This window comes from Alnus glutinosa, chromosome 3, assembly GCF_958979055.1.
Source record: "Alnus glutinosa chromosome 3, dhAlnGlut1.1, whole genome shotgun sequence".
NCBI lineage: Eukaryota > Viridiplantae > Streptophyta > Magnoliopsida > Fagales > Betulaceae > Alnus > Alnus glutinosa.
The window spans coordinates 35,190,965-35,216,435 of record NC_084888.1 but is presented as its reverse complement, the minus strand read 5'-3'; the positions used below and the strand labels follow the sequence as shown (position 1 = coordinate 35,216,435).

Sequence of the window (25,471 nt, the reverse complement as noted above, 5' to 3'; positions counted from 1 at the left end):
ATCTGTAAACAACAATTCTTTGTGAATGATGATATCTTCATATTTTTATAGAGGAAAACATTGATAGATAAGGATCTACTGCAATAAAGCTTTCTTTCAAATTGATTTGGAGAAAATTTCTCTAATCCAGTATATTAAAGTGACATATATTCTTAGAACACACGATGCTCTTCAAAATGCATGTGAGAATTATATGTTCTAACAACATATGTTAGTTTATATTAAAAATACATACTCTAAGAACATATATCTGTTTAATAGACATGATTGAAAGAATTTCTTTCCATCCAATTTGAAGAAAAATTGTCCTAAATAAAATGTCTATAGCATATATAGGACTCGTAACATACGTAGTGAAATGTAAATAGTCCAAGGATAATGATGCCCTTGTGTTAGACCAAAATTTTTTACACTAATAAATATACGTTTTTAATTATCCCAAAAAAAAAAAAAAAAAAAATATTTTTAGTACTTTTGCTTTGTGGCAATTGGCAAAATGGGAGACTAGTACTTGTGGATACTCTCCTAATAGTTTGTAGTTTACAAAGGCTCGTAGTTCTTGTGCATTGAAATCTTACAAAATACTCTGTTAAAATTTTTATTTTATTTCTTTTGTTTTTTCTTTTCAAAATAAAAATATTAACAAGAAATTAAAACACAAAACACTCGTAAAAATATAAAAATAATTTTTATCTTTATATCACGTTAAAATACTTTTTTTAAACTAAAAACCAAAAACACTCCTCAAAATACATTAACAAAATAAGCTATATTATTTTTTCCTTCCAAATTATACGAGTATAGGTACATTTCACTCCAAATTATATTTGTTTTTCATGTTTAGGCTCCGTTGGTTTCAACGTAAAACGTTTTTTTGTTGGAAACTATTTCCAGCAAAATCATTTTTCAGAGCTGAAAAATATTTTTTGGTGTTTAGCTCGTACAAAAAATCAACAATAATAGGCAACGGCCGGCAACCTCCGTCAGCGGTGAAGAAGAATGGACTGTGTGAGAGAATGTATGCGAGAAGGAGAAGCTCAAACTTGAAAAATGGTTTTTAATTTTAAAATATATAAACTATTTTACAGAAATTAAATAATTTTTTTCTCGTCAATCGAAAATGTTTTCGATTTGATTATAATTTTTTATCATACCAAACATTGCAAAATAAAAAATATATATTTTATGTCGAAACAAACGAAGCAGAGTGATACCTATATATTAAGTATAGATTATTGTAGCTAATTACACCTCCCTGGTTAGTTGACTATGAGGCAAGGTTAGGCCACTCATATCCTTTGACTTTTCCAAAGATTTATTGGTTCCTTCATGTTGTTAGGCAGATTAGGATTTGAACTGTTCATGAATTTCTCTTATCTTCTATCCAATCGTTCCTTCATTCATCATTGGTGAGGTAGCTTTGACCACTTTCATTAGTTCCCCCTTTTGAAGGAACTCACCATGTTCCTTGGGTGGTTCAGCCTTCTCCAACATTTTATAATCACCATTCTCAAAGAAGGAAGATACCCTCTTTTCTTTTCTTTATATATATATATATATAAAATCACCATTCTCAAAGAAGAAAGATACCCTCTTTTTTATATATATATGACAATCGCTTAAGGTACAAGCTAAAACAAAAATACCCTCTATATATTATGTTATTTGGTGATTGAGACAAAAGAATTCAAGTAAATGCATCAAATCCAAATCTCTTATATCTCAAAATTTAAAAATGATGATGCATTTTGTTAAGACAGTTTCCGGTAAGGTGGCACAAGCTTTAGGAAAGTTCTTCTGTTTATCATGTAAAACAATAAATATAAGCAAAGAAGCTCGCCAAGGGTGTTAGCAGGTCTCACTCCGATGCTTAAGTCAATTTTTGGGAGAATTTATATCAAGTCTTTATAATTAATAAATCATTTGAAGAATATATGGTGTTGTGCACCTATTTATAGGTTGGACTTCAACAGTTTGCTCCTAATAAGATTGAAACTGACTCCCTGATTCCGAGAGATGATACTAGGATATCCGGAATCTGTGCAGTCCAAGTATCTCGAGATTTGATACCTCCGAGATACTCTCAACTTCTCGCGGATCATTCCTGTCTGGGCTTTAACTTTTGTTTCTTAATAGGCCTAACTAAAACTGTTAAGGTAGCTGACCATTTTTTAAGATTAATATATGTAAATGGACTTGCATAAATTAAATAAGCCTATTTACTAACTATTGAGAATATTTTTCAACACATTTCATAAACTATATATATATAGATAGATATAGATAGATAGCTAGCTCGAATAGTTTAGATCAAACCAGCTTTAAGCGAAAGTAAAACTTGGTGAATAATGTTGCATTCAAATATTCTAGTCAAGTCCACAAAGAAAAGCATTTTTTCTTCTTTTCACAAGATAATGAAATCAAGAACCTATAAAGTTTTGATGGTGGAAGATTTGAGAAGAGCTTTTTGACTCAGAAAGTTGTTGGGAGGAACATAAAAAGAAAGGCAGAAGCAATTGCAAAGGGAAAGAAGACCAGTAAAAGGTGACAAAAGGCCTCTTCCCAACTTTCCTTTTCTTTTTAATGCACGATTCGACCCAAGATGATTTTACTTTAAAATGTTTGTTGGGGCTCATACCCGGATGTTAATTGGGTGCAATAAAGCTGTTCGGGCACCAATTCGAGCACGTCGTAAGTTAATGAGTGTTATCTCTGTTAGAATATATTCTGAATATAAAATTATCGTGATATGAACCAATTGACAAAAACACAAAAAATAGATAAGTTGGCTGTTTTGAATGAGTCAGGAACTCTAAAAAAAACACAGTAAACTATATTTATCAAACAATAATTCAACTTCATTTTACATTATTTGCTTATTCCTTAAATAAATAAAAAGATAATACAGCTTACGTACGTAGAATTGTAATTCTGCACATAGCTGTAGCTAGAGTCTTAAAGCTACTTACTAACCGTCTACTCTTAAGGTAAGAGATAAGACTTTTTATTTAAATATTATTCTACTTAGATAATATTCTTCTAAGATAAATATAAGACAAAATAATAAGATAAAGATAAAAGAGAAAGAGATATAACCTAACATATTAGGATTACATCATATTGACTTATATTTTCTAGTCTAGGTCAATTTGTGTTTATTTGAATAAGTCAATTTGCTTGTATAAGTCGACTTATTCAACTATAAATAAAGATCTATATATTGTAAACAATCATGCTATATATTGAGCACAATGCAGCCTTTTAGGCTTTATTATGTAAACAAAAGTCATAAATCGAACTACATAAATTATTTATCTCTTTTCTCTGTTTTGTTTTCACGATTATTCTGTTTTTATTATATTTTAGATTTATATACAAAGCTCAACAATTTTGCATGAAGCTCATATACGTACGAAATTTGAATCCGTCGACATACCCTTATCCATATATATATATTTTTTTGAAGGGAGCATACCCTTATCCATATTGAGGTCACATGGAGGCCCCCCTATAATATCTATATTTATCCTACAATATTGGGTTGGTTAGTGGTTACCCTTTCCGACAGTAGGGAAGCACGACAAAATTCCAGTAACTTCGGCTATATCAATTGAAAAGAGACTAATGATTTGAGTTATTATTATTGTTTTTTAATTTGGATGAATAATTATTTATTTGAATTATTGCTTTAGATTCAACGTTGGAGCTGAATTGAGTGAATATTTTTATATGCACGCAACTGATTTGTGTGATTCTCTCGGTTTGCGACCACGCAATTGCATCATATAATAAGAATTAATTGCATATTAATATAATAAGAGAACGTTACACAATATATATAGTTGATCATGTGATCAATATTGATTCTATTCAACGATCCGATTGTACGAAATCTATTTAATCCCAATTTACGTTTTCAAATTATATGTTCACTTAAATATAGCTAATAGATAATCATAATCATTGACTAGCTAGATAATTAAACAAATGATAGTTTTTTTTTTTTTAGAAAACTTATTTTAAAATATATGAGTATCACTGTATCACTATCACATGCTTATATATAAAATAAAAAAAATAAAATAAAAAATCAATTTAATATACTAAATAAAATAAAATAAAATAACAATTTGAGAGAAAATTTTATCCTAAACAAATACAAGTTGGGTTCACTAGAATTTGAAAATTAAAATTTTTTAAGATTTAAAAAACAACCAAACGCAACCTTACATGAAAGGCGGGGATGATGCACACGACAGGAGAGAATGATGCCGTGTCCGTAATCGACGTGGTCCACGTGGACTAAATCATGACTCCTCGGCGAGCGTGGCACGTTTCATTCTGAGCCAATCATTTTGGTCAATGTCAAAGCAGCTCGAGTAGCAATCCGGTGGGGTAGTATTATGATGCGCTAAATAGTAGCTTCGATCAACTTGGATCCTTTGTGTGGGTCCTGGGTCCATATCGAACGCATTTAAAACCTAAATAGTTGCTCAGCCTGCAATTGGGCCATAATTAATTAATTTGTGATCAATTCAATGATTAACGTATTTAACGGACGTTTTGTAGCTGGTATCTCTTGCCTCTTAGTACATATTTTTGGAGTTAAAATATGCACTGAATTTCAACAAAATGATTTTAATTAGCTTTGTCAAAGTTGAAGAGTTTAGCTTTGAAGTTAAATTAATGTTATTTAGTAAACTTTTATATAATTAAAAGACAGAATTAAAAAGTTAATTTTTTATAATTTTGTCTCAAATTTTTTTAAATCATTTTAACTTAATTTTTAAAAATAATTTTTTTTAATATTCACAATTTTAAATATTTTTCAAAAAAATTGCAAAACCAATCACACCGTTAATTATGACTCACAATCACAAATCAATTTGATCCCCAATTCCTGTTTGAAGTATCCGCTTGACCCTCTCGCCGGCTTGGAAGTTCAGACTGATGGAAGTAAAGGAAGTTCGAACCGACCAACCGACCACGCTGGAATCTTAGAAAATCCAACGGCTCTAATCGGCTCAACCGGCTACGTTGTAAATCTCGCTTTAATCCTAAACGCAAGTTGCCAATGGAAAGCCACCACGTGTTGAAAGAAGTTCAAAGCGTTGGTTACACGCTAACAAATGACCACGCGGTTTAGCCGTTTTTATTTTCTTCCCTTTTATAACCCCACCTTCATTTTCTTGGCCCCCCAAACGCCATCTCTCTCTTCCGCTCTAATGGGTATCCGAGCTTTTTCAAGTATTCGAATTTCTTGGATTTTCGAAGTGAAGCTCTGATCATAACCCTGAGAGCGTTAATTCTTGGGGGAATCAGGGGTTTGTTTGATTGAATTATTGGGATCTAGATGTCTACGCTGGAAATGGCGTCGTATTGGTGCTACAGATGCAGCCGATTCGTTAGGGTTTTGAGCCGGGACTCGTCGGTGGTGTGCCCCGACTGCGAGACGGGGTTCGTGGAGGCCATTGACAACCCGCTACGGGCCGTCCACGTGGACGGGCGGCGCAGGAGGAACCCTGCGAGTGCGATGTACATGATCGGTCAACGCTCCGCCGCCAATCCGGACCAGGCGACCACGGGCCGTCGGATCAGGAGGATCGGCGTGGACCGCGGATCCCCCTTCAACCCGGTCGTCGTGCTCCGCGGACCGTCCGATGGCAGAGAGACACGTCGCTTCGAGCTTTACTACGACGACGGCGGTGGTTCCGGGCTCAGACCGTTGCCTCCGAGCGTGTCGGAGTTTCTGTTGGGGTCCGGGTTCGACCGCCTCCTCGAGCAGCTCTCGCAGATCGAGCTAAACGGCGTCGCTCGATTCGAGCATCCTCCGGCTTCGAAGTCGGCCATCGAAGCGATGCCCACGATCGCAATAGGCGACGGCCACATAACCACGCATTCACACTGCGCCGTGTGCAAAGACGAATTCGAATTGGGATCGGAGGCCCGAGAGATGCCCTGCAAGCACATATACCACTCGGACTGCATTCTCCCATGGCTCTCGCTTCACAATTCCTGCCCGGTGTGCCGCCACGAGCTGCCCGCGGATGTAGAGAGTGTCGCGGCGGAGCCTGACCGCAGCGAGAGCGGGCAGGCGCGGCCTCTGGATGAGAACGTTGGGCTGACGATATGGAGGCTTCCGGGAGGTGGGTTTGCGGTGGGGAGGTTTTCCGGGGGAAGAGGAAGAGGTGGAGACCGCGAGCTTCCGGTGGTGTACACGGAAGTCGATGGTGGGTTCAACAATGGCGGCGCGCCGAGGAGGGTGTCGTGGGCGGCTAGGGGGAGGGGAGGGAGGGAGGGCGGTGGGTTTGGCCAGGCGTTTCGGAATTTTTTCTCGTGCTTTCGTGGAATTGGGTCTTCGGGATCGAGTTCGAGCTCTAATTCTGATAGGCCAGCGGTGAGGAGAGCCAGATCGGTCTCTTTGACTGCGAGTAGGCGGAGGACTTGGGCTCTGGAGTTTTGAATAGTGGGACAAAGGAATGGTATCATTTGATGGGAAATGGGCGAAAGTTCCCATCAAGAGGAATGGGAGTGTCACTGTAAATAGTGAGAATGGGAGTCTCCCTATTCACAGCTCCATAGAATTTGTGGGTTCAGTTTCCTGTGAAGTGGGAAATTGCTGGAGATATGCAGTAAATAAGTATTGAACTGTTATATGCATAAAAGAACAAGGAGCAGGAGCAGGAGCAGCAGCAGAAGAAGCCTGGGAGAGAAAGAGGGGGACTGTGCCTGTGCGTTTGGAGGTGGCTGTTGGGGGCAGCAACTGCAAGAAGGTACATGCCTTTTGTGTACCATAGTGCCTGTGCAAATTTCAAGAAATTGAATTAGAATTACCTGCAACTTTTTTTTCTTTTTCTTTTTCTTTTTTTTCTTTTCAATATTTGTTTTAGATTTATTTTCATCAATTTTAATTTGTAGTTAGCTTTCAGTTTGTATCTTCCATCTTTCTGTCATTGTTTATCCACAAAATATAACTACCTTAAAGGTGCTATTCAGCTCATCAATCATGTTGCATGGTTTTCCCTGAGATTTATTTCTTTCTGAGAAGGTATAGCATTCAATTTTATATTTCAAAACTAATAGCAAAAAGGCCAATAATAATTTGAAGGGATATTCCGTTTGATCGTAAGAACTATATAAGAAGAGAAAGGCAACAATGAGAGTCCCTCTTTCTCTGTGTTAAGGCGCCAATTCTGACTCAGTAGAATTTGACTTTGTCTTGGTTAAAACGTGCGATCACGACACGTTTAAGACAGACTTAGTATTTAGATTTGGTTTTGGTTTTACGTTTCAGTGTCACCTTGCCATGTATTTTTGAAAAATAATAAATCACATGGAACGGTGACATCATTTGAAAACTTTGGGACAAAAATTTGAGAAGTCTTGCATTTATTTCACTTTCACAATGCTGACACGGTAAAGTGTTGTAACCGTTGCTCTTGTTAAAAAATATATTCAATGACTACTAAATCTTGCCACTTTTCAGTAAACTGGGATAAAGGTACAATGTATGGCATTACTCACCTAATGTTCGTGAGTAATGTGAAATATTACATTCTCATCCCCTGTTGCTAATCAATTGATACCCAAGTAGGATGAAGATGTAGTGCATAGCATTATTTACTATTCATAAAAGTAATACTAGAAACAATTCTTTTATTTAATCACTATGTTATCATGTTGACGTGGTAATGTCAATTAACCTTTCGATTTTTTTATTTTAATTTTTTTTTTAGCAAGTATTAATTTAAAAGTTGATTGGCATTGGCATAAGGGCAAAGTGTGAGGATTGAGCTCATTTGATAGAAGAAAAAAAAATTATTAAAAAAGAAAGAAAGAAAAAAAAAAAAAAAAAAAAGCCCCACTTGAAATTAGCCCTCTATAATTCTAGATGCGGCAGCCATTGACTTGCATGACTTTTTTGGCGATTTTGTCGATAAAGTAGTTGCACGTTCATACATGGGCGATTGACGGTTCGATCCTGTCTTGCTGTTGCCTTGACTTTTGATACTTACGTGTAAATAATAAATATGACTACTTGAGGTTGGTGATCTATTTGTGAAAATAAATGGGGGCATGAATATTCTTGTTCCTTTTAATTTTTGAGCACCTAATATAGTCTGACCCTCCGAGTTGATTTTCCAATGGATGTCCAAAAATGGTGCCAATGCATTCTCAAATCCTCTTTAAAAACTTGACTATGAATGGAAGCTTGATTCTGAAATATTAGGGTATTGCATGTTGTGCAATAACTTTAATATAGGTTGTTTATTTAAAATGAAACTTAAAACTTTCTTTCTTTATTTTTTTTTTAATTTTTTTTTTTCGGTGGCTATTGATCCTCTTATCGTTTTTCAACCAATTTGCCTAACTATTTTTAAGACTTTTTGAGTGGTTTGACCATCTCTTCTGGTCAAATATAAGAGTAGCCGATCCACCCTATGGCTACATGGTTATTTGACCACCAACAATGGTACGGGTAGCCAAACCACTTTCAAGGCCTTATAGGGTAGTTGAGGCCACATGATAAATATGTTGCCATATTATTTAAATTTTTAAATAAAATAATATTTACGTACAAGATTAGATATAATAAAATAAAATAAAATTTGAACCATAAAATTACTCGGGCTTACAACCCAAGCTTTTCGAGCCTATTGAGGCAATGGGATGTCCAACAAACTGCCATGCCACGGCCCCAAAAAAAAGGTGCATAAATCCCTTCATCCTGTTTAGGAAGAGAGTCCCGTCCCCAGAAAATCATTTTCCGTTTAGGAATCACTTTTACTGGATGAAGACCGAAGCCCGTTGCTTCTGAATTGTTTAAGATGGGCTAGCCTTTACAAAGGGTACTTGTAACTTCCAAAGGTATATGCATGCTTCAGAAGAAAAAAGCCCAAGGTGCTTCCCAAATTAATCCATTCAAATGTAGGAGCCCTGTTTATAGATGGGTTTGAAGAAAATCCCTCCCACCCAAAGAAATTTATATCCCTTGAAAAATGCAAACTTTTTTTCGAAATAGCACTTGTCCATAAGTTTTACATGATGTGAACGCAAACAGCTCATTTCCATTTCATTTGGTTAGTAAAAAAAAAGGACAAAATTGTCTAAAAAATTGAATTTATAATTCAGCATCTTATTATTTCACTAACCGGCTCCTCTCCATTTCAAATTAAATGGAAAAGATCCGTTCCCAATGTGAACAGCCTAGCAAGTTCCTCTTGTGACCCTAATGAATGAGAGGCCTTAACTGCATTCTTTGCTATGAAATCAGCCCAAATATCACTATCAGCACCTCTTTGTTGAGGGAGCTTCACTGTCCGTCATTCTTCGCATACAAAAACTACATCTCAATACCAATAGGAGAACTATCATCATTATTTCTAATATATTTAGTCTCTTCAGCCCTTTTGACAGCTGAACTGTCACAAAGAATGATATGAACACGAATCGACGTGCTCACAACATTATTCACTGGGCTACCAGCTACCACCAGCTCGACTGACAACTTTTTTGTTGATTTGTATCCCTTGTTAGATATTCCCTTTGATAGTGGCAAATATCCACCTTTATTGTATTTTGAGGCTTCCTTTCTCTCTTTTTTTTTTTTTTTTTTATAGGGCGTTTGTTTTTGTATTTGTTTCTATTTTCTTGTTTGTATTTAATATGGTACTATCTCATCTTAAAGAATAAATAAATAAATAAAACTAGCAGGGCTTTAGAGCACTACACGTCACAAAAGTATATAACTTCTTTTTCTTTTCTTTTTTTAATTATAATTTTCATCCTCAGTTTCCAACCTTTATGACTTAACAGAGCTAATGCTGGTATCATTGGTCATTGGAGGATAGCAGATGTGGATAAATCCTTGAAGGGAAATGCTTCTTGTCAGCATTATTAAGAGCATTCCCAGTAGGTTATGTAAAATTCACTTTTGGCAAAACATGAAAACGCTCTTCCAACGAATTAACTTTATTTTTTTTAATAATCAACTTTATTTTTTTTTTAATATTTTAATTAATTTTTGCTCAACTTTAATTTTTTTTTTTATTCATAAAAAAAATTCTTGACCCCCCGGATAAAAATCCTGGCTCCACCACTATACGAGTATGCATGTATTATTTAATATTTGAACATATTTTTGTGTTAACAATCTGCTCATTTATCAAACGAACCAATAGCAAGTTGAATTTATCCGAACAAAGCTCGAGCTTATTTGCGAGCGGCACTGTTTGCCTAATAGCCTTTTTCTAGAGTTTTGGGGCATTGGTGGAAGAATTACGTACAACCCCGTGTGCATCATTTTGGTTTAACAATGACCTCGATCTAAAAACAAGTGAAAATTTACAGAAAAGTTAGTGAAAGAATATTAATTAAACTACGTGATGCAAAGGACTTATTAAAAATAGATCGAAGTTGCTTAATTTATTCATATATATTTCCTTTAAATAAAAGCCCAAAAAGGAAGGTCACGATCACTGATCAGGAAGAGGATTGAACATGAGAAAAGCAAAGAGGTCAACCTATTTTACATAATACTGGAAGACTGCTTATATACATACACACACGGCACACGGCACACGGCACACATACAAACGTACATACAGAGAGAGTGATGTAACTGATCATCCATTATTCTTCACCACCCTGCTCTGAGTGCTCTCCCTCGTTTTTATTCCCCATGCAATTTTTAATTTTTCCCACCATAGCATTTATCACAAGTGAAAGAAAATATGAGATGATCACATAGCGATGAGCACAGTGCCAAGTGTGACAAGGTGGCGTCACCGCACGAACTGAATAACCATATGTAACCAACATTGAAACTAAGGCCATATAACTCAACCGAAAATATGGTAAGTTGGCTGTTTGAAAGATAATAGCTATGACAGAGGAAGAAAACGCCATCGAATTAAAGAAAACGAAGGCTATGTACTCGTTCGGGTTAGAAGACGCCATAATTGCCTTACCCGCGTGACGAACTTTTGTCTCATTAGTGGCCACCAATTTATCATCTTGCCAAACACCTCCGGGAGGGTTGACTGCTACTTGGAAGGCTGTAGCAGCAACCAGAGCTGCCACCACTAAATGAGCATTTCGTACATCACTTGTGGAGTTTCGTTCAGGCCTACGCTGTGACGACGAAAACGAATCCCTTCGAGAAATTTCAGGAGGGATTGGCTCTGTTGCAGCCATTTCGATCGTAGGCAGATCAGGCCTACGCTGTGACGACGAAAACACATCGCTTCGAGAAATTTCAGGTAGGATTGGCTCGGTTGCAGCCATTTCGATCGTAATTAAGCAGATCGAAGCAAGGCGACCAAGGCGTGTTACAATATTTTCCTGCTTAAGGACAACTTAATTATATAGAGACCTAGCTAGTTCATGGGTCTCAAGATTTTCCTGACTTATTATATTGTGAAATTATTGGTTAAAAGACCAATCAAATACTGCCGTATGTTACAAGTAATTATACCGAATATATAATTAAGATGAGCAAATGAGGACTTTTTGTTCTCCGACAGTGACAAACTTAAATTTTTATGATTTCTTCTCGATCTACCGAATATATATCATGCCTCTAGCTTGTTTATTTCAAGTTGTTTCTGTTTTGCTCTATCTGATAACAAAATCTTATAAGTGGTGTTTGAGTTTTGAGTGTACAGAAATTGATATCCTGAGGATTGGTTTTTGAATTCTCAACGGCCACACGATCAAGATAGCCTGGGTTACACGTGGCAAGCAGAGGGTGCTTAGACGTTGAGTTCTCATTGGTCCTTGAGGCTAGAATTTGAGCTTTTCTCCTCCACTTAAATTTGGGTCAATTAATTACCACACAAGCATTAAAAAACAAAGGGGATTGTTGTGGATATTGTATTTTTTGTTAAAGCAGGAGAAAAACACAGACCAGGTGAATAATATGTTTGTGATTTTCATGATTCCGGATTCAATTTTGTGGCAATTATTTGACCCGAATTTCGTTTTGAATGGCCTGCCACGGGTCCCTGGATTTGCAAGGTATATAATATAATTCCTAACAAGAGTATACATTTCTTTGTTTAATTAGCTTTACACAGAAAATTCTTTTTGAAAGCTTAACAAGTTGAAGAGGAGAAAAACATGGCAGGAAGCCATCCCGGCACCATGATGAGCAGCTAAAATCATAATAAGGTGTTGATGTAACCATTTCCAAGTAACAATGTAAAATATTGGACAGTGTTTCGTTCTTCCACACTCCCAAACTTAAATCACGCATTGTCCCCAATGTGTGTATAGAATTGAACAAAACAATAAGAGGATAGGAATACCTGAATGAGTAGATGTGGGGCATATCATACCCACAAACTTGATTGCAAAAACACATATCTTGAAAAAAAGAGCGATACTCCAACCAAATACCAGTCAAGTGCAACACATTGTTGTAAAATATATATTAAGAATGAAACAACAATGGAGAAGATAAACCTGGAAGGAGATCATGTACCCTAACCTGATGGAGGACTCGAGCGCATATGGCCTGTGCTTAAACTTATGAAGCTGACTCATTTAGTCAAAATATGTGGACTCGAGCGCATGTGGACTCGAGCGCATATGGCCAGCCACCCCCCAAAACCCTAACTTTTTTTTGTTTTTTGGCCTTTTGGGGGTGGCCGGACCACCCCTAAAGCCGACTAGGGTGGTTCGTCCACCCCAGATCGGCCAAGGGGGTGGCTGGAGCCACCCCCTTGGCCAACAATGGGGTGGCAGGCCACCCCCTTGGGCAACGCCGGCCACCCCTTTTGTTTTTTTAGGTTTTTATATTTTTGGTTTTTAATTACTATTATTTTTATAATTTTTAAGTTTTAAAAAAAAAAATTATTATTAAGTTAAGTTTTGCAAATTTTTTTAAGTGGAAAACGGTACCATTTTGTGAAAAACGGTGTTGTTTCCACTACAACATGCATGCGGTATTTTTAAACCACCGCATGCAAGTCGGATCCGGACCAAAAAATGTGCAAACCCAAGTGTAGGTTTTCGCAAGTAATAAATCACGGTAAGTCCAAGGTCGATCCACAGGTAATGATTAGACACAAGAGAATAATTGGGAAAAAAAAAAAAATTATACTTTTGGTTTCCACTTAAAAGTGGAGCAAAGAAATATAATTTAAATTAAAAAATAAATTATAAAACTAAAATAAATAGATTTGCTTTGGAAGAAAATATTGGAAAAGACTAGAGTTTCAAGAATCCACCTAATATTTTGTTACGTATTCATGAGACATAAAAAATATAAAATAGATCAAACATGGGTCGATTGAAAATTTTTTTTTGAATAAATTAAGCATTTAATATATTTTCGAATCATATCAAATCAAACAAAGTACGCATTTGATATAAACAAAAATCATAAGGAATCAAAATAAACTTGTCTCATTAAATTAATCTCAAATAAAAATCATTCCCGAAATTTAATCATTCATCTATAAAAAACATAGTCTCAAGAACACATAATAAAAATACTAGGCTTCATCTCTAACCCTAGCTAGAGATTTAGCCACTCATGTTTATGAAAATAAATTTCATTATCAAAGTACTAAACATAAATTGAAAACAAAGAAAAAAAAAATTCAAACTCTACGCCTTTATACTCTTCTATGCTCCTTAGCTCTTCTCTCTGTTTCCTCCCCTAAGAGAAAAGAAAGCATATATATAGACAATTTGGCTAGGTATGCAGTGCCGCACTTTCCTTATTAAGGAAACTTGACTTTTCTGTTTGATGCCGCCAATGTATGTGTACAAGAGACGAGAAAATATAACTTTGTATTGCAGGTTCTTTATAGAAATAATCACGTCCTCTACCAGTTTTGGAAGTAAATAATATCCGATCAATATTTGGTACTGCCAGTTCATTATGGAAATAAATCACAACTGCTGCTTCGTTTATCAAGGAAAGAATCATACATGATCCTCTTCTTAAAAAGAATCTGGGCTCTCTTACTTCTCAAGAAAAGACATGCATGTCCCTAGCTTCTTTTCTTCTCTTTTTATGTCCTCTTTTCTTTTGATCTTCTACAAAAAAACAACTCATTGCATTAATATCAATTTAAGCTCAACTTTAATAATTAAACAATAGTCCACAATTAAATATTAAATGCAAGAATTAGAATAAAACATAGTATGATAATACTTATTTTAATAGAGAAAATATGCATTTTTAAGCTATTATCAACTAGGTATAATTAATTTTATGGGGTTCTATTATTTTTTTTATAGATGAGTACACTGTATAAAAGGATTTAATAAAGTAAAATATGTTGAATTTATTTTTATTCGTTTGTTATATTGTGTATTGTTGGGAATAATCCCTTATTCCCAATTAGGCCGGCCTGGCCCAAGTCGGGGGCTACAAGCCCACCTCAATTACAGTCCCTCAAAGGCCTTTCCGTAAGGGTTTGGGCCCCAAGACCCGAACCGGCCCATAAAAGAACCATGAGCCACAAGACGGTGACTCCCAACTAGGCCCAAGCCCGGAAGCACATAGTAGGCGGCCCATCTTGGGCCCGAGTGTGAATTTAATTCTTCGAAAGCATAAAGTGACCACAGCTGTGCAAAAGGAGTATGGGCACCTAGATACCCCCTATGGTATAGGGGCGCCGAGATACCTCCTACGGTGATGGGACACTAGGATGTCCCTACCAATCTAGAGAAGTGGCAATGGACGGCGCAGGGATATCCCTGGCACACTGGGATGTCCCTACCAATGCAGGGAAGTGACAGAGGACGGCGCAAGGATATAAATCCAAGTAAAGATACCTTACCTTTCTTAATGAGGAAGAAAGACCGGAAACACAAGGCCCACCCAGGTGAGGGTCACGAAGGACTTCTTGTTCCTTACTCCAAACTCAAAAAAAGGTTTATAAATACGGCTCATTCCAGGTATGAGATATACGCTTTTTGATCACTAGAAAATTACCCTCAATTCCATCAACTGACTTAAGCATTGGAGGGAGAAACTCCGATTAACCCCCGGGGTATCTTCTTTACCTTGTTTGTTTTGTAGAAACTGGACGACAAGTCCACCGAAGAGGAGTGAGCTGTCCCGACCATACCGAAAACTGTACCAACAATTCGGCGTCGTCTATGGGAACGTGTTCTTCGTTCTCATTAAAAATATTCAGAATGGCAGTGACCACCCGCTCAACGTCCAAGTTGTTGGACCAATAAGACAAGCACAGGATTCAGTGGCTCAACCGAACCCACCGCCGGAAGGCTAGAACGGTCCCCCACCACCTATGCAAGTCCCTCCCCAAGACGACGCCAAAAGAAACCAGGCGGTGACTTTGGAGGCCTAAATAGCTCTCTTAATGCGGCAGAACGCGGAACTGCTGCTCCGAATCCTCGAACAATCTCAATCCGGGATGAACCGAGAAGATCAGAAGGATCATAACAGCCGGGTGAACAGCCGAACCCATCAAGAAGACTAACTTGATAGAGAGGATCGCCAGAAAGGAGAGCCCTTGGAATTGCATGACCACGGGGCTAATGTAAGGAGGGATCCATAAGGAGATACCATCAACTTGGACAGAAAAAGTTGCCAACTTAGAGAGGCAATGCGCTAGCATGGCCAAGGAGATGGAGCAAAAGGACAAGCGCAAAGACGCTGCAGTAGACAGCTCTTGACGGGATCTTGGATATCGCTTGCCCAAGAAATTCAAAGTCCTGCAGATCCAAAGTTATGCCAGGACCGGGGATCCTTTCAAGCATCTAGAGAACTTTCGGGTCCATCTCAACCTTCACGGTACCCCAGATGAAGTCGCTTGCCAGGCGTTCCCATTAACCCTAACCAGGAATGCCTGGGACTGGTTCAGAAGGATACCCCCGAGGTCCATCGACTCATTTGAAGGATTGGGTAGAGAGTTCTTGGGGCAATTCATGGAGGCCCAGACGCGCAAGAAACCCTCAGTTTACTTCCTCACACTGCAACAAAAGAGTGGAGAGACTCTTAAAAATTTTGTGGCCCGCTTCAACACGGAGAAGATAGCTGTGGAGGATCCTACCGATGATATGGTCTATATAACCCTTAATCAAGGGTTGTCGCTGGAGGAACCGCTGATGAAAAAGCTGGCTAGGAAGTAACCGGCTACATTGGAAGGACTGATGGACAAAGTGGAAGAGTTCATCAACCAATAGGAGACCCTCAAGGCGATGATCAGTGCAAGGAGGCCTTAAGAATTAGCCCCAAAGAAGAAAAAGGAAGCGAAGAAAGTCGGTAAGGAGGAGCCGAAGTCGGTCAAGAGATTTACAGACTTCAACTTCACTCCCATCAACGCGAGAGCGGCCGAGGTTCTCGCTGTGAAGAAGGGAGGCCCGGAGTTTTGTCAGCCTCCAAAGATAACATGGACTCCCTCTCCCTGCAAAATAGATAAGTTTTGCGAATACCATGCAACGATGGGCCATACTACCTAGGGGTGTATAGCCCTAAGGATGTTGATAGAGAAGTTCATTACGAATGGGAAGTGGATCCGGTTCGTAGTAGAGCAAAAGGCCTAGCAGGCGAATGACCGGCCCAGAGACCAACCCCAAGACCATCACCCTCATAACTATGAGGCTTGGGAATACCTGTCTAGGGATTGGCGATCTAAGGATGACCGTCCCCGAGAGCTTCCTAGGCACAATCACACAGGACGGGATGATGCCCATCCGGATCTCAAATAATGGAGAGATGATCGCCGGCGGTCAAGAAGGGAGCCAACATCCACAGGAGTATGCCAACCAGGAGCTAGTTCTGGCGAATTCGCGTGAGGAGGCGAGAAAAGCTTACGCTCGACAGGTGTAGAGCCTGGAAGTATATGCGATAGAGAGACCCCTGAAGCTTCAAAGGAAAGAATCCATGGTAATAAGGTTCTCGAATAGTGATTATGAAGGAATCTCTCAGCCCCACAATGACGCCCTGGTGGTTGGGCTGATAATAGCAAACTATAACGTCCATCGGGTCCTGGTAGATACTAGGAGTTCAGCAGACATACTATACTGGTCGATATTCAAAAAGTTGAAGTTGAGTCGGGATGGAATAGCCCAGGTCAACTTTTCGTTAATGGGATTTGTAGGTGAGCAAGTACATTCAGTAGGATCGATCGAACTTCCGTTAACAGCCGAATCAATCTCGAAGCAGGTGACCGTGATGGTCAAATTCTTGCTGATAGACTGCCTTTCGGCGTAAAATGCCATTATAGAAAGGACCCTCAACCAGCTTGGAACCATGATCTCCACCCCACACCTCAAAATGAAGTTCCCCACCGAGAATGGAGTTGGTGAAGTTAGAGGTGACCAGTGGGCGACTCGGAACTGCTATAATGTATTGTTTTGGCTAACGCTGACGGCCACGATTCTGTTCGAAAGGACCAAGGTCGGCATCCAGCCTTCTCCCGTTGTAAGTGCATTTAGCTCAAGGGGGTCGAACTCCGTCACCCCGGTGATACTGAAGCCGGACATCATCACGGATTCCTGGCACATGGCGTTCAAAATTATTTCGGGAACGTTGATGTCTTGCCCACAAGTGAGTGGGCTCGCCGCACTTATCAATGTGGCTCACCCGAACTGGAGTCCTGCGGCCATTCGGTCGGCCCTCATGACCACAACGTACAAGAACGGCGAGAAATTACAAGACGCTTCCAACAGAAAACTAGCCACATCGTTCAATTATGGCTCCGGACCCGGTAGCGGGGCTAAATCAGGTGCTTGTCTACAATCTGATGGCGGATGACTACCTAAACTTCCTCTGCACATCAATTTACTCCGATATGCAAATCAGAAGCGTGGTTCGTTGTCAAATACGGATAGCTTTGGTCGTTTGGAATGGTTGAACGGTAAGCACAGTGTGGCGAGTCATATAGCTATAAGCTCGAGTGGATAGGAGTAGAAGAGAGTGGTAAATATAAGGAAGAAGACAACGATGACGTGGTACTGGACGAGTTCAGGTGTTTTACGAAAAGGGACGAAACGCGGCATTTGAAATACAAATGAGGGCATTTTCGTCAAGTGTGGTACAAAAATCGCACGTGCGGTACTTTCCATCATGCAAGACAAAATAAGCTAACAAAATGGCTACATTGCAAATTTTTGAAACTTTATTGGGGTCAATTGCAACTTTTTCACTTTGGAAGCAAAATTGCAATTTGGGTGAAACTTGGGGGGAGGGGTAAAGTGTAATTTTTCCTTATTTTATATAATATATATATATATATATAAAGGGTACGCAGATGCGGTTATTAACCGCATCCTACATACTCTTATACTGCTATTTACATCCACATATGCGGATTGTAGTTTTTACTAACCGCATCCAAATCCGCATGTACGGATAACGAATAGTAGATAATGTATGATTGCAGCTAGCAATTGCGGGCAATTAATATTCGCCTACATTTATACCCCTACTATTACACTGACCTAACTATATACTAATAGCAATCAATGAGGTGTGCCAGTGTGGATTGGTTTCCATCCATCACTCTATACAATTTGATGTACGCTTTCGAAGATTGACAGCTCACACTTGTTCAGTCATCAGAATTGGACGAAAACCAACCGCACGTACTGATTGATGATCTCCTTTATGAGATTACGAATTGAGAAGATCATTATCGTCGATCTAATGAATATAATGAAGAAAGGAAGTAGATAAATTTGTAATGCGATGGGCTGAAATCTTGAATTCAGTTTTCACAATTGCTCTTTCTTCCACCAACTAAATGCAAACATAAACGGGTATGTGTGACATTGACCTCTGATGACCAAAAAAAAAATGTTTACTTAGCTGCAATTGTGTAATTTGAGTGTAGTCTCTCCTAAGATGTGTCTGAGTTCCTAATGAAATCACATAAGTGGAACTGGTCCTCACAAATTTATTCAGAAAAATAAATTTTACTTATAGATGATCCCACTTATTTGCATGAAAAATATCTTACTGAGTATCCGCTCAACCAGCCCCAAACAGAGAATACAAGTATGAGCTGCTAGTTGGCTTAAAAACCGCGAAGCTCGAAGGGCCGACCGAACCAACAAGCCAATGGCTTAGATAACAATGGGAAGCTTGACGTTGAGGATAAATGTTGTGCCAATGCCACCTCATCCCAACTACCCCATTATTCTCGGCAAAGAATCAAGCAATGCCCTTATCCTGCCAATGGACACGTCATATTGCATGACATCTGATAACGATCGTGACGCCACAACTCTTCTATAATCATACCTCACCAGCGAGCAACACCTGACAAAAAAGCGTTCCTCATTAGAGGACACAAATTGGACGTTACACCTAACCAAAATCATGCTCTATTAGAAGATGACACATGGTCGAGCCATTCGAGAGAAAACACTCAACGTAAGAAAAAAAAAATCCATCCATTCCAGGTACATACCACCCTACTCTACTATTTCATTCACATTCGGTTTAAGAAATTTTATTTTCATTGTAGCTCGAAAAATCTTTTTTTTCTTCTTATATTTTAACTACCCATTTTTTCAAAGTACTTACATCACACACTCTATTTTAGCTATCCACATATTGCTATTTTATTTAAATACTATTTGTCAATGATTTTTTTTTTATTTGTTTATTGAGAGGAGAGAATGATATATATATATTAAAAAATGATACACCTACACCCAAACTCCCACACCCATTTTTTACACCCCACGTGGCAAGAGCAACATCACATATTTGCACTCTTTTTTTTTTTGTGTTTTTTTAGAAAAAAGAGGCACATCACATTAACGGAAGGAAAAAAGCTAAAAAATAAAATAAAATAAGAAAAAGAAAAAGAAATGGGTGAAAGCACACCCATTTCCTTTGTTTTCTTCTTATATTTGACTTCTCCGTTTTCCATTTCTAATGTAACACAACAAATCATAGCCAAATATCAATTGTAACCTTTCTAACAAATTCTCTCCGATCTAAGAGAATTTTATTATATTAAAATAAGTAATTATTTAACATCATATCATAGCTTTAATTTGGACTCTGTCTCAAGTAATTCATCTCTTTATTGAAGAAGATTTTGAGTTTACACGTAAAAGAGATTGTAAAATTTTTAGTTAAATGATTAAATTCAGTTTCTTATAAGTTTAATCTTTCTTAATTACCGGTGGTTTAATAAATTCTAATACGGGGTTTGTTTAGTAACCACTCTTATTTTCACTTCTAAAAAAAAAAAAAAATCAACTTCAAAATATTATTACTTTTTTCATTTTTTATATTACATAATTATTCTTATTTTATTACTATTCAAATAAAATAAGTGACTACAAAACAAAATATTTTCTCTTTTTCACACAAATTATTTCTACTTTATATCACATTAATCTCTCCTTATTTCTACTAAAAAAAAAAAAAAAAAACACACCAATAATCTTTACCAAACAGATCATTATCTTTTAAATGATTTCAATACAACTCAAAAACAAGTATTTGACGGTTCGAACCATTATCCACGAAAAAGTGACAATTGATTAACTGGTTTGGTTGGTATTCCTACTTTTTTTTGTCATCAAATAAATATTTTCAAACATTTTATAGAAGGGGAAGTGTTATATAGATGGGCAATTAGCCATAGACCATTTCCATTTGGACGGTCCTTATCCTTTTCAGTGGGGATAGCCGTTGCCCTTCATTCATCGTACTCAAAATCATAGGCTTTGTTTGTTGGAAAATGATAGGCAGGGGACACTCATCCGTCCCCTTGTCCTACATATACTAATAAAATAATATATTATATAAACAAAAAGTGAAAATCAAAAAGAATAAATGAAAAAATATATATAATATATTATTTTATTATTATATGTAGGACAGGGGACGGATGAGTGTCCTTTGCCTATCATTTCCCTTGTTTGTTAACGCTTTTCATTTTCTATTTTTTTCTTTTATATTTAAAATATATATAATTAACTCCAAACACGATATATTTAAAATTGCTTTTATATTCATTTTAAAAAAAAAAAACTAGTCTTAGAAACATTAATAAGCGAAAAGTCATTATATGGGCCCTTTTTCATTGCGAGAAGGGAATTTTGAACTTAATTGCAGTTTTTTTTTTTTTTTTTTTTTTGTTTCCTATTCAAATATGGGGAAAGAGAAATTACAACAATTAAAAAACAGAAAATGGGTGGACAACTCAAACAGATAAATCACATGGAATAGTAACACATCATTTGGAAGCTAATTGCGAATACCGAGAGAATTTGATTTTCGAAATTATGTTTTGATAGTTTAAAAAACCTAAGGAAAAATTTTTTAAAAAAAAAATTGGATAAAATCTGAGTAAAATTTGATATTTGAAAAAAAATATTTGAAAAAAATTTCTCACCCAAACATGCCTTAACTTTTGGATAAAAATTTGGAAAAAAAAATTGTACCGTTGGTCCCTGTGGTATGTCATAATTATTTTTCACTCCCTATGGTTTAAAAAGTTCATGGGAGGTCCTCGTGGTATGTAATAATTACAAATCGATACCTGGCGTCAAATTCTGTTAAAATTTTTAACAGATTCTTTCAAATGCTACGTCAGCGACACGTGTCCATCTTAATAAAAAAATATAAATTTATTAAAAAAATAAATAAAAATACTTATTTTTTTTTAAAAAAAAATATAAAATTCAAAAAAAAAAAAAAAAAAAAAAAAAAAAAAAAAAAAGCTGAAAGGGTGGCTGGGCCACCCCTTTGGGGGTGGCCGCGCGCCACCCCCTGCGGCCACTGGGGGTGGCCCAGCCACCCTTTCATCTTTTTTTGTTTGTTTTTTTTTTTTTGAATTTTATTTTAAAAATAAATATTTTTATTTATTTTTTAATAACTTTATATTTTTTTTATTAAGATGGACACGTGTCGTCATCTTATTGGCGACACGTATCGCTGACGTGGCATTTGACGGAATTTGTTAAAAATTTTAACAGAATTTGACGCCAAGGATCGATTTGTAATTATTACATACCACGAGGACCTCCCAAAAACTTTTTAAATCATAGGGAGTGAAAAATAATTATGACATACCACAGGGACCAAATGTGCAATTTTCCCAAAAATTTGAGAATTGTAGCATTTATCTCACGTACAATGCTAACATGGTAAAATGTAATAACCCTTGCTCTTATTAAATCTTGCCGCCTTTCAGTAAATTGGGATAAATGTGCATGTATAGCATTACTCATCTAATGTTCGTGAGTAATGTGAAATATTATACTCTCATCATCCCACTGAGCAAATGTAATATTATTAATCAATTGATATCTAGTGGGATGGAGGTGTGGTACATAACATTACTCACTATTTATACAAATAACACTAGAAATCACTCTTTTATCTAATCACTATTTCACCATGTTAACGTGATAATGCCAATTAACTTTTTAATTTTTTTAATTTTTTGATTCTTTTTTAATAAGTATTAATCTAAAAGTTGATTGGCACTGGCATATGTGCAGAGTGCGAGAATTGAGCTCATTTGATAAAAATACAATGAAAAAAAGGCCCACTTGAAGTTAGTCCTCTATAATTCTAGATGCGGTCGTGGAGGATCAGCCATTGATTGGCATTACTCTTTTTGGTGACCTTGTCGATCATGTATTTGCACACTCCTACAATGGTGATTGACGGTCTGATCCTGTCTTGATGTTGCCTTGACTTTTTGAGGTTGGTGGTCTATTTGTGAAAATAAATGGGGGGCATGAATATTCTTGTTCCTTTTAATTTTTGAGCACCTAATATAGTCCGACACTCCGAGTTGATTCTCCGATCAATGTCCAAAAATGGTGCCAATGCATTCTCAAATCCTCTTTAAAACCTTTACTATGATTGGAAGCTTGATTCTGAAATATTAGGGTATTGCATGTTGTGCAATAACTTTAATATAGGTTGTTTATTTAAAATGAAACTTAAAACTTTCTATTTTTTAGTGACTATCGATCTTCTTACTATCTTACGACTAATTTGCCTAACTACTTTGAAAACCTTTTGAGTAGGTCGACCACCTCTTATGGCCAAATATGAGAATGGCAAATCTACCTTATGACTATGCAGTGATTTGACCATCCTGCAGTGGTAGGAGTGGCCAGACCACTTTCAAGGCCTTAGGGGTAGTTGAGGCCACCTCTCTAGCCGATTATTGGATGGAACTTGGAAGTGATCGATTTTGCATCGAATAGGATCATTTCCGTTTCATGCTTAATATTTATATATATTTCATAGATCTTGCTTATATGATGCCAAATGATAAATATGTTGTCACGTTATTTAATTTTTTTTAAAAAAAATAAAATAGCATTATGTACCCAATTAGATAAAATAAAATTTGAACCATAAAATTACTCAGGCTTACAATCCAAGCTTTTCGAGCCTATTGAGGCAATGGGCTGTCCAACAAACTGCCATGCCTCGGCATCCTGTTTAGGAATCACTTTTACCGGATGATGACTGAAGCCGCTGCTTCTGAATTATTTAAGGTGGGCTGGCCTTTACAAAGGGTACTAGTAACTTCCAAAGGTGGATGCTTCAGAAGAAAAAAGCCCAAGGCGCTTCCAAAATTAATCCATTCAAATATAGGAGACTTGTTTATAGATGGGTTTGAAGAAAATTCCTCCCACCCAAAGAAATTTATGTCCCTTGAAAAATGAAAACTTTTTTTCGATAGTAGCACTTGTCCATAAGTTATACCTGATGTGAACAGCCTAACAAGTTCCTCTTGTGACCCTAATGAAGGAGAGGCCCTGCCTTCTTTGCTGTAAAAGCAGCCTAAATATTACATTATCAGCACCTCTTTGTTGAGGGAGATTCACTTTCCGTCATTCCTTCGCATACAAAAACTACATATGACCACCAAATTATCATCATTATTTTTTATGTACTTGGTCTCCTCAACTCTTTTAACAGAACTGTTACAAAGATTGACAGGAGCACGAATCAACGTGCTCACAACATTATACACTAGGCTGTTACCACCAGCTCGATTGGCAACTTCTTTATTGATTTGTATCCCTTGTTAGATATTCCCTTTGATAGCGGCAAAGATCCACCTTAATTGTATTTTGAGGCTTCCTTTCTCTTTTTTTTTTTTTTTTCCAGGGCGTTTGTTTTTGTATTTGTTTCTATTTTCTTGTTTGTATTTAATATGATACTATCTCATCTTCGAGAAGGAAAAAAAAAAAGAAAGAAGGGGGGTTTAGTGCACTACACTGTAGGCTTGGCAAAACGCCAACCCATTTAGTTAATCTAGTAAAAAAAGTGTCATAAACTTGTCGTAAACATGTCCTAAATGGGTCATAAACGAGTTGACGGGTCATAAACATGTCACAAAAGTATATAATTTTTTTTAAAAAAAAATTCATCATTGGTTTCCAACCTATGCCTTAAAACAGAGCTAATGCTGATATCATTGGTCATTGGAGGATAGCAGGTTTGGATAAATCCTTGATGGGAAATGCTTCTTGCCAGGATTGGTTAGATGTGTAATGCATTAAGCCTGGGGTGGAAATATAATTTTAGGTGGGGAGCAAAATTGAAAATAATAATAATAATAATCTTTTTTAGGGGTTACAAATTTGATTTTGAATGGGTATAGAGCTTTTTTTTTTTTTTTTTTTTTTTCTTTTAAACAAAAAAATGAGAAACACGATGAGGCAAGCAACTCTTAAAGCCTCAATGTAGTTATGTTTCGAGCTGAGCTGAGCTATGTATTAGCTATTCGGACTTAGCTCGTTTGCATTGTAGCCTTGTGGGTGTGATTGAATTCAAGCCTAGTTTTCATACTTTGTTCAAACTCGGCTCGCCGGAACCCTAGCCACGATCTAACATGGCTCAAACTCAGAAATAAGAATCCAAGCTTGAATTTGATTATATTGAATATTCTCATCTTGCATGAATTGATAAAAAAAATAAAAATAAAAATAAAATAAGAGAGAAAAGAAAGATAAAAAGAAAGAAAGAAGCTCATCCTTTTTAGTGGGGTTAGCCGTTAGCCCCTCATTCATCGTACTTAAATTCAAAGGCTTTGTTTGTTAACGCTTTTCAAAACACAATAATATGTTCAAAATTACTTTAATAGTCATTTCAAAAAAGAAAAAAAAAAAAAAAAGGGTCTTAGAAGCATTAACAAGCGAAAAGTCACTATATGGGGCCCTTTTTCATTGCCAGAAGGGAATTTTTAACTTAATTGTAGTTTTTTTTTTTCTATTCAAATATAGAGAATAGGAAAAGGAAATTACAATAATTAAAAAACAAAAAATTGGTGGACAACTCAAACAACCGCGGAAACAAACAAAAAAACAGTGCTAAAAAGGAAAAGGAAAAGGAAAATAAAATAAAATAATGGACTATATTTTTCATGAAATTCGAAAGGCTGAGCTATGGATAAAGTTGAGGTGTTGGGGCTATCTATTATGGCAGGAATGATTGAGTTGCAGAACCCCTTTGGAGATGTTATGAGGAAGTTGGCAAAACGCC

The 25,471-nt window shown here is 36.8% G+C and overlaps 2 protein-coding genes across 2 annotated transcripts; one reads left to right on the top strand and one right to left on the bottom strand.

Moving 5' to 3' along the window:
* Positions 1–5,167: 5,167 nt before the first annotated feature.
* Positions 5,168–7,004, top strand: LOC133863075 (probable E3 ubiquitin-protein ligase RHC2A). Its single transcript, XM_062299060.1, has one exon. It carries the CDS (start codon positions 5,354–5,356, stop codon positions 6,461–6,463), a length of 1,110 nt encoding a protein of 369 aa, XP_062155044.1. The 5' UTR covers positions 5,168–5,353; the 3' UTR covers positions 6,464–7,004.
* Positions 7,005–10,416: 3,412 nt separating this feature from the next.
* Positions 10,417–11,414, bottom strand: LOC133863077 (uncharacterized). The gene has a single exon (XM_062299061.1). The coding sequence runs from the start codon at positions 11,284–11,286 to the stop codon at positions 10,633–10,635; it is 654 nt and encodes a 217-aa protein (XP_062155045.1). The 5' UTR covers positions 11,287–11,414; the 3' UTR covers positions 10,417–10,632.
* Between the last annotated feature and the right edge of the window lie 14,057 nt (positions 11,415–25,471).